The 17,807-nt window shown below is 58.3% G+C and overlaps 1 protein-coding gene across 1 annotated transcript; it reads left to right on the top strand.

Moving 5' to 3' along the window:
* The first annotated feature begins 697 nt into the window (after window positions 1-697).
* DNAJB8 (DnaJ heat shock protein family (Hsp40) member B8) lies at window positions 698-1,964 on the top strand. The gene has a single exon (XM_046645815.1). The coding sequence runs from the start codon at window positions 698-700 to the stop codon at window positions 1,379-1,381; it is 684 nt and encodes a 227-aa protein (XP_046501771.1). The 3' UTR covers window positions 1,382-1,964.
* Window positions 1,965-17,807: the final 15,843 nt, after the last annotated feature.

The following is a 17,807-nucleotide window of genomic DNA, read 5'->3' as shown; positions in this document are numbered from 1 at the left end:
TGGGGGCCACCATTCAGCTTACTACACTCACTAATCTATACTCATTATCAATCCCCATTTTTCTTACCAGAATGCTTCTTATAATTGCTGTCTACTACAGCCTCCCTGTATCTCACCGACCTGCTGTGTGACCTTGAGCACACTGCTGCATGTCTCTGAGGCTCATTCATTCAATAACTGTTTACTGATTGCCAGGCACCGTCCTAGACACTGACAAACATCCCCGCCTTTGTGGGACTCGCCTCTGAAGGTCTGACAGGATAATGGGGCACAAGAAGAATGAACTGCTGCCCCCACCCTCCCCTGCCAGACCCCCTGGGGCCCCTCACTCAACACCCACTACCCAGCCATTGGGCTAGGTGGATGTCCCCCCAGAAGCCCTCGCTCCCCTCCCCCGGCCGCTGTTGCCGGCCTTGTCGCCGGCTGGGCCTGGCTTGCGTGGCTGACCCCGGCTCCGCGCCTCGGCTCCCAGGGGCTCCGCCAGCAGCGGGCGTCACGTGCGGGCTGCGTCCCGCCCAGGGGCTGATGTCACAAAGGCCGCGGCTCTGCGGGCCGCCGGCCGCGGGCAGCGCCCCTCCCCTCGCCGCCCCTCTCCGCGGAGGCGCCGTCCGTGCGTGCCGAGGCCGGGGCTATGACCAGGTAGCCGGCGGCCCGCACAGTCCGCGCCGCACCAGGCCGAGCCCCGCCGGCCGCCCGCATGGCCAACTACTACGAGGTGCTGGGGGTGGCGGCCAGCGCCTCCCCGGAGGACATCAAGAAGGCCTACCGCAAGCTGGCCCTGCGCTGGCACCCCGACAAGAACCCCGACGACAAGGAGGAGGCCGAGAAGAAGTTCAAGCAGGTGTCCGAGGCCTACGAGGTGCTGTCCGACGCCAAGAAGCGCTCGCTCTACGACCGCGCGGGCGCCGGCGGCGGGCGGGCGGGCGGCCCCGCGCGCGGCCCCTTCGGCGCGGGCTACCCCTTCCGCAACCCCGAGGACATCTTCCGCGAGTTCTTCGGCGGCCTCGACCCCTTCTCCTTCGACCTGTGGGACGGCCCGCCGGGCGAGCGCACGGGCCGCGGCGCGGGGCTGCGCGGCGTGCTGGCGGCCGGCTTCGGCGAGTTCCCCGCCTTCCTGGAGGCCTTCTCGGCCTTCGACGGCCCGGGCCGCGGCGCCTCGGGCCGCGCCGCCTCCTCGGCCGCGTCCTGCGGGGGCCCGGGCGCCGGCAGCTCCCGCTTCAAGTCGGTGATGTCCTCCACCGAGATGGTCAACGGGCGCAAGGTGACCACCAAGCGCATCGTGGAGAACGGGCAGGAGCGCGTGGAGGTGGAGGAGGACGGCCAGCTCACGTCGGTCACCATCGACGGCAAGGAGCAGCTCCAGCGGGTGGGCGGCAAGTGAGCCCCCCGCCCGCCGCGCCAATAAACGGGCCTGAGCTCCGCAGCCGCGCCTCTGTCCGGGAGGGAGCGGGCGGCGCCGGTCCCGCAGGCGGTTTGCGGGCTCCGGGCGGTGCCTTCTGGGCCGGCGGGGGAGCTTCCGGGGCCCCGCAGGGATTCGCAAACTGCATCAGCTACCCGCCTTGCTTAAACCCTCGGTGGCTTTCCCTGCTCGAAGCATTAAGATCTCAGGCCTCGTCCTCACCACCAGGCCCTGTGACCCAGTCCCTGCCCACCTGCCTCGTCTCACCGCCCCACCACCCTCAGTCTCTGAGCTCCAGCCCTACTGGCCTCCCCTCTGTTCCTCCACTGCACCAAGTGCCTTGCAGCCTCAGGACCTTCACGCATGCTGCTCCCCCTGGCGAATGTCCACTCCTCTTCAGGCCTTTGGTCAAATGTCATTTCTTCAAGGAGGCCTTCCTTGACACCCCTGTTCTGAGTTAGCTCCCCACCTACCCTACTCTGCTTTCTCATAGCCCCCTCACCTGCTTCTCCATGACCCTTATTTGTTCATCTGTGGGACACCTTGACAGACGTGTGCCTCCTCAACCACACTGCAGATGCAGGGGGTGGGGCCTGCACCTGCCTGGCCCCTTGCTGTGTCCCAGAATCTAGAGCCACACCTGGCACTGAGGGGCAGGGCTCGTGTTTGCATGCAGACGCATGTTTCTGGCTGTGGTATGGGGAGTGTGTGTATGCGGTATGTGGGTATGTGTGTGTGTGTGTGGTGTGGATATATGTGGTGACATCCCAGGCAGGCCAAAGCGAGGCCACCCAGCGGGGAGGAGGAGCAGGAGGGCAGCAGCTGCCGGCGGTGCTCTGGGGTGGGCCCCTGCGCTGTGGCGCTGGTGGCCGTCCTTTGAGCGGTTCTGTGGGCTGCAGGCAGGGGGCAAGTGGGAGAGGAGGTTCTCATGTGCACGGAGCCGCTGGAGGCAGACGAGACCACGGACACGCGAGGGCCCCTGGCAGGTGTCCTGAGGACTGGGACCCTGTGGCATGACTTCCCAAGTGCCCTACGTGAGGGAGACTGGAGCCAAGGGTCACGTGTGGACACCGTGCACACATTCTGGCAGTGTCTGTGCAGCATGGAGGATGGTTTGAGCACAGTCCGCTCCCTCACTAGACCGTAACCTCACCTCCCAAACAGGAGCCCTGTTGGACCCATTGCTCATCCCCAGCGCGCAGCCCAGGGCGTGGGGATGGTAGGACTCGATAAATACTGGTTGTACGAAGGTGTCTGTGTGGATGTACTTGCATGTGTTTGTCTGGGAGCCTGGATGAGGTCTCTACAGCTGGGCCACGGTGCTCTGTCCTCAGCATTGTGTCCTCAATATTGGCACCAAGGGTTTGAAGGAGCCACAAAAGTCACAGGCTTCACGTTCTCAGACACACTCAGTGGGGAGAGCAGGCCCAGAGCTGTTTCCCCAATTAGAAATAAGAAGATGTCCAGCCCTTGAAACTGGAGTGAGTATAATAATTCTGCTTAAAGAGAGGAAGGAAGGCAGACTGGGGAGACATGGATGGGTCTGCAGTGGGTAGGCATGGAGCTGGAGGTCTCAGTGGGCCATAAGCTTTGTGTGACCAGAAGGTGTTAATGAGAAAGTGCCTGAGAAGTCTCAGGTGCCCTCAGGGAAGTGACAGCTCTTCTGTTCAGACCTTCTGATCCCACTTTGTGCTCAGCCCCAGGCCCTGGGAGAGGGGCAGGGGCAGCATGGGGCAGGTCCAGGATCCAGGAGAGGTGGCTAGAGTGGGGAGACTCAGCTTGGAGAAAGACACTGCTGTCCCCAAGTCTCTGCAGGGCTGTTCCAGGCCAGGAGAGCAGATGGGTGTGATGCCCAGAGATCAGGCCTGGGACCCACGGGAAGGGTGGAGTCACAGGGAGCAGGTCCCAGCCTTATGGAAGCAGAGCTTCTCCAAGTTGGAGCCAGGCTGGCCCCCTGGAGGGAGGGGGCTTCTGGGCCTGGGAGGGGCGCCGGTGCCTACTGAGTGCCAGTCTTTTGGAAAAAGGTATTTCTCAAGTACATTTTTTGTTTGACGCGGTCTCAGCCCACAGCTGCGTCAGGCCCTGTGAATCCGATGCCGCTCAGGAACCCTGTGCTGAGCAGCCACGTGGGCCAGGCACAGCCCCGGGCCACGAGGCAGCAACGGCGAGGCCGACTGCCACCCCGGGGAGCTGTCCTTCTGCGGCGGCAGCCAGAGGCCAAGCAGGGGTGCAGAGCAGAGGGACTGGTGACAGAGCTGGAGAGGAACATGGCGGGGATGCGGCAGGGGAGGCTGGGCAGGGGCAGCAGGGCTTTCAAGTCAGGGGGTCCTGGAAGGCCTTCCTGAGGAGGTGACGTGTGTCAGAAACTGGAATGCAAGTGAGGCCTTGGACCATGTGGCTATCTGGGCGAAAAGCATTCTGGGCAGAGGGAGGAGTAAACACAAAGACCCTGAGGCGGGACTGGCCTGTCCTGTTCGAGGGACAGCAGAGGCCAGTGAGCTGGGTACACACAGTCCCATTTAATGCCCACAACTCTCCCAGACTGGGGTTGTTGACCTATGTTACACAAGAGGAAACTGAGGCATGGAGAAGAGAGTCACACAGCTGGCAAGTGGCTGAGCCAGAATTTCATCCAAGTTATTGACTCCAAATGATTTGCCTTAAAAAAAATAATAATTGCAGCAACAGTCAAAGCTAGGTGAGCCCATGTGAGTGTGTTTGTGTGTGTGTGTGTGAAGGTTCAGCATGCTGGCAATTCCTTGTTCCTTGGGGGCTGGGATAGAGCAAGAACAGGAGGTAATTCCAAGTTTTAGGGCTCAAGGCTGGTCTCTTGATCAAGACAGGGTCTCTGATTCCCAGGCTGGGAATAAGGGCGCATGGGCCTGGCAGGAAAGCTGCTGGGAGTCCCCGTTGCGCTGGGGCCTGATCAGAGTTTGCTCACCTATGCGTCTCAGCTCCCAGCCCAGTGCCTGGCACGTAGCAGGTGTCCAAAAAATGATGGGAAGCGAAAGAAGGTGGGAGCACGCTGTTCTGGGGAGCAGCGAGAACCAAGGGGCACACTCAAAGGACAACCTCTGGACCTCATGACGAGACGCTAGGAGGCCTGGAACCTAGGAGGAAGGTGGGGCCTGGTCACAGACAGACCCGGGGAGGAATTCATCCCCACTTCCAGTTGCAGAGCTGGGACAGGGAGCACCCATGGTCGGGGCTGAAAGCCTAGAGGTGGGCCTGGGTGCTGTTCCCCAAGGGAAGCCCGCTGAAGGCCTCTTCCAGGAAGCTAGGGGGCGTCGCCTCGACATCTCTAGGGTTGCCAGGCCCCTCAGGTGCTGCAGGTGCCCCGGCCAGGAGGACACAGGAGGCCACCTGGCTGCTTGGCCGCACCTCCAGGCTCCGCCTAGGCTCTGGCTCGCTGGGCCCTGCCTCTGGGAGCACCTGGGACAGGCCAGCAGATGGAAGTCCTCTAAATGCATTACCGAGGCAGGCGAGCCCCAGCTCCCAGTCCTGCTACGGGACTAACTTCATCAAAGCCCTCTACAGCATTAGCCACCCGGCCCCTGCCCCCACGACCCGCTAATGGTGCCAGCTACTGCCAGGGCGGCTGCGGCAAGCAGGCCTGCTGCGCTCCAACAGTTGCCGCGCAAATCCAGCTACGGTCCAGCAGCCCAGGCAGGCCACGGGCCTGGGGCTCGGGGCCCAGCTGACATCTGGGTGCTCGCAAGGCCTGGGCATTCCCGAGCGCGCCAGGGCCCAGGGCTGGCCCGCTGCCTGCTCCCCTCGTATGCAGCCCCACCCAAAGCTGGCCTGCCCACTCCAGCACAGCCCCGTCGCCACCTTCCCCCACTCCAGCGGCTCCCGGGCCACCGACCCTAGCAGCTAATGTGCCCGGCCCAGCATGGACGGTGTGCTTAATGGCTCGCTGAATCCTTGTCTCAACCCCTAGCCCCATTTCACAGATGGAGAAACGGAGTCCACAACAGGCTGCAGTGTGGCTGGGGACGCACCCTGAGACAAAGTGCGTCTCCTGAAACCGGCATTCGAGGTCCTGCTGCTTCCCCAGCTGCCCGGGCTCACTGCCCCACGGGCACTGCCTGTGCGACCCTTTCAGCGTCATCCTATGCATGCTGTTCCCCCTGCCTGGGCTACCTTCCCATCTCCTTTTGGCCTGTTAAATTCATCCTTGGAGGGTCCGGCTCTGTGTCAATTTGTTGGGGAGGCCTTGCCTAGCCAGCCCCCGAGCAGGACAGCCTGACCAAGGGAACTTCTCCGGGAGCCCTTTCTGGGCCTGGCTGTGTGCGAGGGGCTGGGCCCCCGCAGGGCCCCCACAATCCCCATGCCCACTCTGGCTTGGGACCGCTGGTGGGTCCAGCTGGGTGCCACCACCAGGCAGGAGCGCCCTGTGGGCGGGGCTTACCCTCTGCCGCCCCACCCAGGCCCCCAGCCTCCCCAGGGGTGAAGGGCCCCGCCCTCAGTGTGTGGTTCTTGCCCCTGCGCTTCTCAGCACCCCATCACTGCTCACCTGGATGTGCAGCAGTCCCCTCCCTTCGCCGCACTCCCCCTGTTCTCATCCCAGCAGCCAGAAGGAGCTTGTGAAAATCTCAGAATTTCGTGAGACACTCAAAGTAAAAGCCAAAGTCCTCACAGTGGCCCCCAAGGCCCTGTGTCATCCGGCCCATGTGATGTCCCTGGCTTCCCCATTGTTCGCTCTGCTCCAGCCTCACTGGCCTCCTCACTGTCCTGCTCACATGCCTGGCACACTCCTCCTGCCTCAAGATATTTGCACTGGCTATGCCCTCCGCCTGGACCCCTCCTCCCAGCACTCCTTTATGCATCCTCCTCCCTCCCCACCTCCCTTCAGGTCTTTGCTCACCTCCCCACTCTCCCCCTCATTCTCTGGGCTGCAGCCGCCTCTCCACCTTCTTGCCTCAGGACTTTTGCACATGCTGACCTCTTTGCCTGGCACACCCCTCCCTGCTCAGCCCCATCCAGCTAACTCCTACCAACCGCTCTGGTCTTGGCTCAGATGACACTTCCTCAAGGAGGCCTCAGACCCAGGCAAGTTCCCACCTCTCCCCCCGCCACAGCGCCTGGCTCCCCACATTCCCCTGGATTTCCTGGCTGTCTGAAGGAACCCAAATCCTACGGGAAGGGAATGGTCTCCCCATCGCTGTGTGGACAAGTGGCGTCCCTACCAGCACTAAAATTCAACAACACTGAAGCACACTGAAGCACCTGACAAGTCAGAGGCCCCAGAGCCTGCGGAGGGCTGCCCTTCGGCTCGCCGGGCATGGCGGGCTGATCTGCAGCCTCTCTGCCATGAGTGCCTGAGGCCTGGCCGAGCAGTGTTGTCCCATAGGGATGTTGTCCACTAGGGCCTGGTTTCTGTGGGGACTGGGTGGGGGGCAGTGTTCGCAGCCCTACTGAGCACCCTCTAGCTGCTCTGCCTGCACACACTCCCCAGAGACTGGCACTGACGCCAAGAAAGAGGCATGGCTATTTGCCCCCATTTTACAGGTGCAGAAACTGAGGCTCAGAAGGTTAGAGACTTGGTCAAGGTCACACAGCCACGCTGGAAGCCGGTTCTGCCTTCCTCATCCTCTTCCTCTGCACCGGGCGCCTGGGGCGGGTTGGGTGGGGCCGGGCAGCCTCCCTCCCTGCCTGCCCTCCCTCCCTCTGGCCAGTCGATGTTATCGCAGCTGATTTAATTTCAAAGACGGATTGGGCTGTGGCGGGAGGGAGAGCAGCTAATCGCAGCCGCCATCTGCCCCGTTGTCATGGGGATGGGCTCCCAGCAGTTGTGCAGGGGTGGACCCAGATAAGGGCACCAGAGTGGGCTGGAGGGGTCTGCAGTGGTTGGGATGGGGATGGGCAGGACGATGGGGCAACAGGGCAAGACGCAGGAAGGAGAGCCCCAAAGACTCGAGAGGCAGGGACACAGAGACGTGAGGGCACAGAGGTACCCAGTGGCCAGGGAAGGAGCTGGAGGGTGTCCCAGGGAGGAGAGACACGGAGAGACGCCAGGAGGCAGCTGCGCAATGGGTGGCTGAGCACAGTCTCGGGGCAAGGCGGGTGGGTACAACAAGGGGGTGACAAGGGTGCCTTGCCCGTCCATGGCCCTCGGGGCCACAGGCCCACCTTGGGGCTGTACCCTGCTGAGCCAGCCCCAGTCCCACCGTGTCCCCTCACAGCAGCGCTCCCACCGAGGCAGGGCCTGGGGGTGATGTTCAGACTTCCCCAGTCTCCCTGCTCTGCTGCGACAGGGTCACAGGCCCCTAGGTCCCTCCCTGGCCAGGCAGGATCCCAAGCTCAGCTCAGAGCTGGAACCCCAGCTGCTTCTGCCAAACAGCTGCCAGTGCCCTTGGGCTGGCTTCTAGGACAGTCACATCATCGACATGCCCAGCCTACAACGGCCTCAGGCTGGATAGAAGCGAGGTGCCGGGCACCACTGCGCTCCTTGGCCACCAGACGCCTTCCACACTGCAGACAGCCCTGCCCACTCTGCAGAACGGGGACTGGCAAGGGCCCCTTGGCCCACAAACATTTACCCATCACCTCCTGTGTGCCAGGTCTTGGAAGGCACCAGGGCAAGACATCTGGGCTCTGCTCTGCTGGCCCCACTGCCCACGCCCCACCCTCCCCGGGCTCAGGGCCTGGTGTGCCTCAGCCCTTTCCTCGCGGCGTCCTGGGCCTGCCCTCAGCTGAAGCCCTAGCACATTCCACTTGAGGTCTGTGCGCCTTTGCAGATGCTGTGCCTTCCCCAGGAACTCTTCCTTGCCTGATGCAGAAAGGGAACGCCCAGTCATAATTTTAACACCACTGCTTGCTGTGACCTCCCCTTACCCCCAGCCCCCAGCCAACCACAGTGTGGACCCCGAGATCCTGCTGCTGTCCGCCATTGTCTGGTTCTGCCTCTCATGAGACCAGCAGAGGCGAGCCACTCACTGCTCTCTGCCCAGCGCCCAGCTCAGCAGGTGGCGCACATCAGGATGTGTATGCTGACACGTCCACCCGGGCAATGGCAGGCTCAGATTCCAGATCTGCACACCCACTGTGTGCTGGATGCCCCCTGGTGGCCCCTAGGCATCCTGCGATGACCTGGGGGAGCTCCCACTGTTGACTCCGGAAACCTGACCACTGCCCCAGCCTCCTCGCTGGGCTCTGGGCACCAGCACCAGCTGGCCCGTCCGAGGGCCCCCCCCGACCCAACCCCAGGGGATGCTCTGAGTGCTCTTCTGGCCTTGTCCTCTCCTGCTCCCTTCTGAGAAAAAGCAAGGTGCTTGGTTCTCACCAAGGGCCATGATCATTTCTCATTTGTTCCAGAGGCATTTGTTGCTAGTACTGTAAGGTCCAAACTCTCCACGATCCCCTGTGACATCAGGACAAATTCCAGCTTCCCACCGTGCCCTCAGGTGGAAGCCTGTGAAATCCTCTCGAAGACTCAGGACTAAGTCTTAACACCCCACAGAGACCCGGCCTCATCCATTACCAGCTCCCACCTCCCTCTGTCATCCACAATGGGCGACTGATTGATTTTTTTTTTTTTTTTTTGAGGAAGATTAGCCCTGAGCTAACATCTGCTGCCAATCCTCCTCTTTTTGCTGAGGAAGACTGGCCCTGAGCTAACATCCATGCCCATCTACCTCCACTTTATATGTGGGACGCCTACCACGGCATGGCTTGACAAGCGGTGCCACATCCGCACTGGGATCCGAACCGGCGAACCCCGGGCCGCCAAAGCGGAACGTGTGCACTTAACCGCTGTGCCACCGGCCTGGCCCCGACTGATTGATTATTAATTGTGGTGAAATACATATAAAATAAAATTTGCCATCTTAACCATTTTTAAGTGTACAGCTTAGTGGCATTAAGCACATTCATATTGTTGTGCAACCATCGCCACCATCCACAGAACTTTTCCATCTTCCCAAACTGAAGCTCTGTCCCCTTAAACACTAGCTCCTCACCCCCCTGCCCCAGCCCTGGCAGCCCCCATTCCACTTTCTGTCTCTAGGACTCTGACTGCTCTGGGTACCTCACATAAGCAGGATCGCCCAGTACTTGTCCTTCCATTGGGCTTTTGTTTCTCTCTGGGACTTGCCCTGCTCTCTCACCCACCACCCCCGGGGGGCCGCGTGGCCATGGCCGTGGGTGGCTGCAGGTGAGGCCAACTCTCCCTAGAGGCTGGGACGGGTGAGCAGCAGTGTTTGGCATCAGTCTTGAGGACCCCACCGCCTTCACATACCCGGCAATGCTGTCTGGACAAGTTTACACGACAAATTTGAAATTTATTTTGTAGCTCATGCTTATTGTAACAAAACTATATAAAAGAATATAAAATAAAAACACCCCACAGACACAGCCCACAGTCTGCTCTCCAGAGGTTTCACTGGTGGTAGCTTGCTGAGAATCCTAGCCAACACTCTGGAAAACTCTGCTGTGCACGTACATATTTTTCCTTTTTAACCAAAACGGGCATCATTCCGTACGTGTCATAATGCCTCCCACTTTGTCCAATATATTGTGGACAGCAGCCTCCCTCCATGTCATGGAAACTGAGTTCCAACAGGTGGGGATCATCACCCACCTCACAGGGAAACTGAGGCCCCCTGAGGGTAAGCGAGTCATTCGAGTTCCCCAGACAGAAAGTGGAGGGGTGCAGCCAGGTCCCAGGCCGGCTGCACAACCAGCCTCCAGTGGCATCCAACTGTGGTCTTCTCTCCTGGAGACAAACGCTCAGTGGTGGGGGGCGTCTGGTGGGAGTGGAGGCCTCAGCTCCATCTTGGCTGTGCTATTTCTGTGGCCAGGTCTGCCAGAACTCAAATGGACAGTGGGGGGACACCTCCTTGGGGGGTGAGGGGGGCAGGGCACACGGACCTCCAGCCTCAGGTGAGATGCGCACCAGCTTCTGGCAGGAGGGATGAAATTTGTCATCAGACAGATGGGAGTCCAGCCCTGGGCAAGTTACCTCCCCACTCTGAGCCTCAGTTTCATCATCTGTCAAATGAGGTGTTACTACGCACTGGTGGTGCCCCTTACACGGGCGTTGGGGGGCATGTGGAGTTCTGGCAGTGCCTCCCCATGCTCACATGCCTTCTCCCTTCAGTGTCCGAGGGGCTGGGGTGAGGGTGGCAGCACGCTTGCTTCCGGCTGTCAGCAGCCCACCCTCCCAGGGCCCCTCCAGCCTTTGTTCAGCGGCTCCTCACCTCTAGAACATCTTTCCCTTGCAATCCAGGACTTTCCTTTTCTTTAGGATTTCTCAGGGAAGGGGCCTTACTCATTTCCTATTGCTGCTGTAACAACTTACACAAATTCGGTGGCTTAAAACAACACACATTTATTCTCTTACAGTTCTGGAGGCCAGCAGTTCAAGACAGGCCCCACTGAGCTAAAGTCAAGCTGTGGGCAAGACTGTTCCCCTGGGAGACCCTAGGGGAGCTCCCTGCGGTCCTCGGCTCGTGGCCCCATCCTCTCTCTTCAAAGCCAAAGGGTAACATCTCCAAACCTGTCTCTGAAGCTGACCCTCCCGCCTCCTCTTCCGAGGACCCTTGTGATGACTTTGGGCCCGCCGGGATAGCCCAGGAGCATCTCCCCAGCCCAGATCCTTAGTCACACCTGCAGAGTCCCTTTCGCCATCTAAGGCAACACGCAGGTTCTGAGCATTAGGATGTGGACATCCTTGGGGGCCCTTATTCAGCCCACCACGAGGCTTGTAGAGAGAACAAGAGACAGAGGGGCTGTAAGAGGCCAGCTTACATCCACCTGCTTCTCCAACGCTTGCTGCCTGGGCAGGGCACTGGAAGGCCTGGAGCCCTGACGCAGGACCTGACCCCAGCGCCCATCTCCCGAAGGGGAGCCCAGTGGGAGCAGGGCGGATTGTGTCTGGGATGAGAACAAAGGAGAAGGGCTCAGGAGGCTGCGGCTGGGAGCCAGGACTAGGTGGGAGGCCCTGCAAGGCGGGGCGGGAGCCAGCACCTGTATGCACAGCGAGGCTGGGAGGCAGTTGGTGGGGCCAGGACCTGCTCAGCCCCACTTGCTGGGGACCCCAGGCCTGTCCCTCCCCGTGCCTGGTGCTTCTCCATCTGTCAATGCTCTCCCTCCCCCCTGGCTCTGGGAGCATTCCCAGTGGGTCATGCCTCAAGGCCACGCCACTTGCCCCAGAGCCCCTGACATTTTCCCCATCCGAAGGCATTAGTCACCCTTCAATGGCACCCTGTGAATAGTCTGGGTGTGGTCCTCGGGAAGGCCCAGGATCCCAGTGCAGAGCTGATCCCGGTGGGTGTCCCAGGGTGCTGACAGACTGTGGGATGTCCACAGGGCAGTTTGATTTTGTTTTAAGAAAAGGCATGCTCACAGCCTCCCTTTGCATCTCAGAGTGGTCTGGGGCCCACCCAAGGCTGAGAGTGACCTCAGATGACATCTCTGAGCCCCCATCCCCTACTCCCCCTGCCAGGGCTGCCTGGCCCTGTGCCTCCTGCACCTGGCACTCCTTGGCTTGGTGGGGTTTGGCCAACGGCATAGGCCTCCCCTCCATGGGGCCTGGGAGGCATGGGAGCTGGGCAGCGCTGGGACGGGGCCGCCCTGCCCGCCAACCACACTGCGCTGTCACACCCCCAAAGCAGGAACCTGGCACCGCCAGCCACTTGAGCCCCCAGGCGCCGTGGTTACGCCTGCGGTCACTGGAGCAGCCGGTCAGGAAACCCCTGGGGTCATGGGGTTCTGGGGTGGTAGCCAGGGTATGTACGAGCCATCTTCTCCTCCAGGCGCTCAGGCCACCCTGCACCACCCCTAATCCACGCCACACGCACACGTGCCTCCCACTGCCACACATCCAGCCACGTGGCTCCCACCCCCAGAGCATCCTTCCAGCTCATCTCCATCAAGGCCAAGTGGAGCCGTCCTTCTTACGGCCCGCGGCCCCCCCCATTTCTCCCTCCTTTGGGACCACAGGAATCAGTTTCTCTCTACTTGCGGGTTCCTGAATATCTTCCACCCAGCACCGAAGTTGTTGCCCAGTCGGGGGCAGAGCTGGAGGAGGCGGGGCGGTGACAGCAGAGCGGAGAAAGCTTTCCTTGCCTGGCTGAAGGAGACAGGGCTGCTGTCCCCAGGACCCCTGTGGCTGCAGGAGCGGGAGGAGCGGGCTGGCCTAGGCCCCTTCCCCACTCAGCCGGGTCCTGCGTGGTCCCCTACCCTGGACAGCCGTGCTGTGATGTGATCCTCTACCCACATGGTCCTGGAGCCTGGCCTTCAAGAGTCCCTTTAGGAAAGAAAAGCAAGGGTATTAATTGCAAGAGACTGAGTCTCATATTTGTTTTAAATTGATATTTAATTAAAAAGTTAATTATTATTATTTTTTTAAAGATTTTATTTTTCCTTTTTCTCCCCAAAGCCCCCCAGTACATAGTTGTATATATATATTTTTAGTTGTGTGTCCTTCTAGTTGTGGCATGTGGGGTGCCACCTCAACGTGGCCTGATGAGTGGTGCCATGTCGGTGCCCAGGATCCGAACCGTCGAAACCCTGGGCCGCTGAAGCGGAGCATGTGAACTTAACCACTCAGCCCCGGCCCCGGCCCCAAAAGATTAATTATTAATTAGGCTTATCCATTGCCTGCCAGTTGCCGGCTGGGAAAGGCTGGCTGGTGGAAACTTCCACCGCGAGAGCGTCTGGGTTTCTCACTGAGCCGGGTCAGTGGTAGTGTCTCTGTTCACTTCAGTTCAGCAGCTAATTTTGATGCCAATGGGTGAGCCCAGCAGGCCCAGCTAATTCAGGAGTGCTGTGCTGCTCAGGTCCAGGGGCGTGCCTCGGGGTGCAGGGCCCAGTGCCCTCCATGGCAGCCGCGGCCGGGTCAGCACTGCCCCCTAGTCTGATTTCTGCCTTCAGCTCCAGATCGTGAATCTGCTGGGCTGCACCCAGGGTGCCTCATCCTGGACGGCTCAGGGGTGCCACTCACTCCTCATGCCCAACATGGACTTGGCATCTTCTTCCACAAATATGACCCCCATGCCGTGCCCCTTCTCAAGGGCAGTCCCTCCCACCGTGCAGTTGCCCACTCAGGCACCTGGGAAGCATGCTGAACTCTTCCCTCTCTGACTCTGGGTCCTGTGAATTCTTCCTCTGTGCCCTCTGCCACCACCCTGGTCTAAGCCTCTATAATCCCTCACCTGAAGGAGGTGAGGAAGCACGCCAGATGAAGGTCTGGGGAAAGTATCCCCTCCCTGCCTGCAAAGAGCACAGCAAGTGCAAAAGCCCTGAGGCAGCAGCATTCTCTAAAAGCAAAGTCCCTGAGCTGAATGGAGCAGGCAGAAGAGGTAGCAGGGGGCCAGAGCTATACAAGACCATATAAGGGCTGTGCTCGTTGTTTGGTAGACGGGAAGCCACCAGAAGTTTTGGAGCAGAGGTGGGCTATCTTACATTTCCGATGGATCACTCTGGCAGAAGCGTGGAGGAGCTGTTGGGTGTAGGAGTGGAGGCAAGGAGCCCTGAAAGGAGGCTGTTGCAGCTGTCCAGGTGAGAGAAGTGGCAACTGCATCAGAGGGACAGTGATGGAGGTGGCACAGTTGGTAGAATATATGTGAAAGGTAGAACTGACGAGCTTCGCTGATGGATTGGACATACGGGTGAGAGCAAGGAGTCAAGGACGACTCTCAAGTGACAGAGTGGAGCCGCCATTCACTGAGATGGGGAAGATGATGGGGGCGGGGTGCAGACTTGTGGAGGAAAATCAAGAGCTCAGTTTGGGGCAGGTTGAGTCTGACATGCATGATAGGGAGCCATAGGGAGCCAAGGAAGAGATGCCCAGTGGCCACTGGGAGGCATTATCTAGGTTCAGGAGAAAGGTCAGGACCGGGGGTGGAAATTTGAGATCTGCCAGCACACACAGTGGTGTTTAAAGTGTTGAGAAGGGATGAAATCACCGAGGCCATGAGTAGAGATGGAGAAAGTCGTAAGACATTCAGAGGCTGTCGAGAGGAGGAAGAAGTGGCAAAGGAGAGGAAGAAGGGGTGGGCTCCAATTGGTTCACCTCCTCTCTGTCCCCTTCTGCTCCAGTTCGAGTTCCCTGCTTGCCCGGGACAGATCAATCCTAGCTAATGGGGTTAAAAGTGGGGAGGGTCACTACAGAATGGGTTCAGGCTGGGCCAAAGGAAAAAGAAATTCCAACCAGTGGCAAGGCCAGGAAGCTGGGGGGCTCCTGGATAGAGGGGCGGTCTCTTTGGGTTGTCACCATTGGAATAGATTATCTCTGACAGTGCTCCATCCCTGTGTGAATCTGCTCGAGTGTGTGTGGAGGAAGGTGTCACTACCAACACCGCCACCAACACAGTCATCCCCTCGACCACCACCAACACCACGGCCATCACTACATCTCTACCATCGCCTCCACCAGCATGGCCACTGTCACCACTAACAGCAAACCGCCCGCATTGCCATCACCGTCACTTGCCTCACCAGCGCCCAAACGCCATCACCAGAGACTCGCCACACCTTCATCCACTCATTCAAGAAATACCTGCGGGCAGAATGGTGGGTTTTGCCGACACGATGCCAAAGTTCATTCCCACCTGCAAGTGGATTACAGTCGAGCAAGGGAGAGAGATTTCCGTCAAATACTCACAATGGACATTGTAAGGCTACAAGTCACAGAGGTGCCACTGGAGACAGATAGGATGCTGGGAAGGAGTCTCCAGGGGGATTTGACCCAGATGAGAAGATGAGAGAAAGCTCCCTGAGATTGGAAAGGCAAGTGTGAGTTCATCGGGGGAGGGAAGAGGACATCAGGCAGAGGGACCTGCATATGCAAAGTCTCTGTGGCAGGAGGGCCATGTGAGTACGAGGGGCTGGGAGAAGCCCAGTGTGGCTGGAGGGAAAAAGCAAGGAGCCTGGTGGCAGGGAGAGGATAGCGTGTGTTCTGGCATGAATGTCGTCATCTTGATTTTAAGAGCAATGGGAAGTCACGGGAGGGTATGAAGTAGCAAGGTGACATCAGATTTGGATTGACCAAAGTGAAAAGAGCATCTGACAACTGTGTGGAGAGAGGGTGACAAGGCACCCATACAGCAGCCAAGAGACCAGTTAGCAAGATGTTAGTAATCTGGGTGAGAGGTGACAACCCACCTAGGGGAGCTGGGGTGGAGATGGAGAGAAGAAGATGAATTCAACAGCGACTTGGGAAGTAAAATCCCAAAGGACCTGGGGGGGACCAGGTATCTGATTAAAGGGAAGGGGGTTGTTCAGGCAGACCCTCCGATTTTTGTCCTGAGTAACGGAATGAGTCACAGGGCTGCCCACTGAGATGGGGAAGGTGACAGGTCTGTGTGTGGGGGAAGAGCACAGGTTCAGATGTGGACTTGCTAGGTATGAGGTGCCTTTAAGATCCTTGAGATATTTCAAATGGGCAGCTGCATCCGCGCATCTGGACTCGGAGGGGAGCTCAGGTCTGGGAATACATCTTTGGGGGTCATCTGCAGGTAAGGAGTAAATGAAAGCAGGGTGAGAGGAAGGTGATGGGCCGGCAAACCTCCAAGCTTACTGCCAGGCCCAGGAGGCTAGGGCTCCGAGGAGACAGCAGGAGCCTACAGAGGGGCGGGAAGGAGGCTGGAGCACGGAGGACTGGCAAGCCAGGAGAGGAGGGCGTTTGGGGAGAAGGGAGTGGTCAGCAGCTGACCACTGCCCAGAGGGTCAAGAATGATGGATGTCGGTTTGGGCAACGTGGAGGACATCGTTGACCTTAGTGGAAACCATTTCTACGGAGTGATGGGGCAGAAGTCAGATTGGGGTGGGACGGGGGCATGGACAGAATGGGACAGTGAACACAGATGACACTCTCAAGTTGTTTGGCTGTGAGCGGGAGTAGAGAAGTGGGAGTGGCTGGAGCGGAGTGAACAAGCGTCCTAGTCAGGATGAGCTAAATTATGCCTGAGAACAGCTCCCTGATCTCCACGGCTTAACCCAGCAAGTGTGTATTTGAAGCACACACTACATGCCTCCTTCCAGTCCACGGGGGGGCTCTGTCCACACAGTCACTCAGGGATGCAGGCCAAAAGTCTCCACCAATGTGCACTGGCACAGCTGGAGCAGCTGCCTTCTCAGTTGCTATGACAGGGAAAAGAGACTGGGCAATCTCCTTTTTTTCTTTAAAATATTTATTACAATCGCTGTCAAATATATCTAAAATTAGAGAAAGTGACACCACGAATCTCCTAGCACCCAGCTTCAACAACCACCGCGTGTGGCCGATCTGAGTTCATCTATATCCCCACCCACTACCTCGCCTTCAACTATTTTGAAGCAAATCCCTGACATCATATTACTCCATCCATAAAGATATGACAAAGACTTACAAAACACAACCACAATACTTTGATCACACTTAAAAAGCAATAAATCTAGGGGCCGGCCCTGTGGCCGAGTGGTTAAGTTCACGCGCTCCGCTTCTGCGGCCCAGGGTTTCGCTGGTTCGGATCCTGGGTGCAGACATGGCACCACTCATCAGGCCATGTTGAAGTGGCATCCCACATGCCACAGCTAGAAGGACCCACAACTAAAATATACAACTGTGTACTGAGGGGATTGGGGGAGAAAAAGCAGGAAAAAAAAGATTGGCAACAGTTGTTAGTTCAGGTGCCAATCATTAATAAAAAAAGAAGCAATAAATCTTACCATCACCATCAGCTAGTCATTATTCAAATTTCCTTGATTATTTTGATTTGTTCAAAACAGCTTTCAAATAAGATCCACACGTTGCGTTTGACTGTTATTTTCCTTAAGCTCTTAAGTTTATAAATTCCCCTCCCCTCTGTTTTTCCTTTCAATTCATTTGTTGCAGAAACTGGTATTTGACATACGGAATGTCCGATTTTGTATTTTGCCAAATACATCCCTGTGGTGTCGTTTAACACGTTTCTCTGAGCCCTGTATCTCCTGTAGTTCTAGGGGCTTGATCAGATTTAAGCAAGAGTTTCCGGCAAGGCCACTGCATAGATGGTATCGTGTGTTTCCTATGGGAGCACTCCAGGAACACCTGATGTCTGATCACTCCATTTTCGTGAGATTAAGATCGACCATGGGGGGCCAGCCCAGTAGCGAGGCAGTTAAGTTCTCACGTTCCGTTTTGGTGGCCCAGGGTTTGCCAGTTCGGATCCCAGGTGTGGCCCTACGCACTGCTTGGCAAGCCATGCTGTGGCAGGAGTTCCACATAGAAAGTAGAGGAAGATGGGCATGGATGTTAGCTCAGGGCCAGTCTTCCTCAGCAAAAAGAGGAGGATTGGGGGCAGATGTTAGCTCCTCCAAAAAAAAAAAAATTGACCATGGGTTCAGATGTTCTCAGCCTGGCCCCTCCATTACGAAGGGCTCCATCTGTTTTTCACTAATGATTCTGGTAACTACTAGTGACCATGCCCAGCTCTACTGTGAG

The sequence above is a fragment of the Equus quagga genome, chromosome 1, assembly GCF_021613505.1.
Source record: "Equus quagga isolate Etosha38 chromosome 1, UCLA_HA_Equagga_1.0, whole genome shotgun sequence".
NCBI classification, from domain to species: Eukaryota; Metazoa; Chordata; class Mammalia; order Perissodactyla; family Equidae; genus Equus; species Equus quagga.
This window is presented reverse-complemented; position numbering and strand designations above follow the sequence as displayed.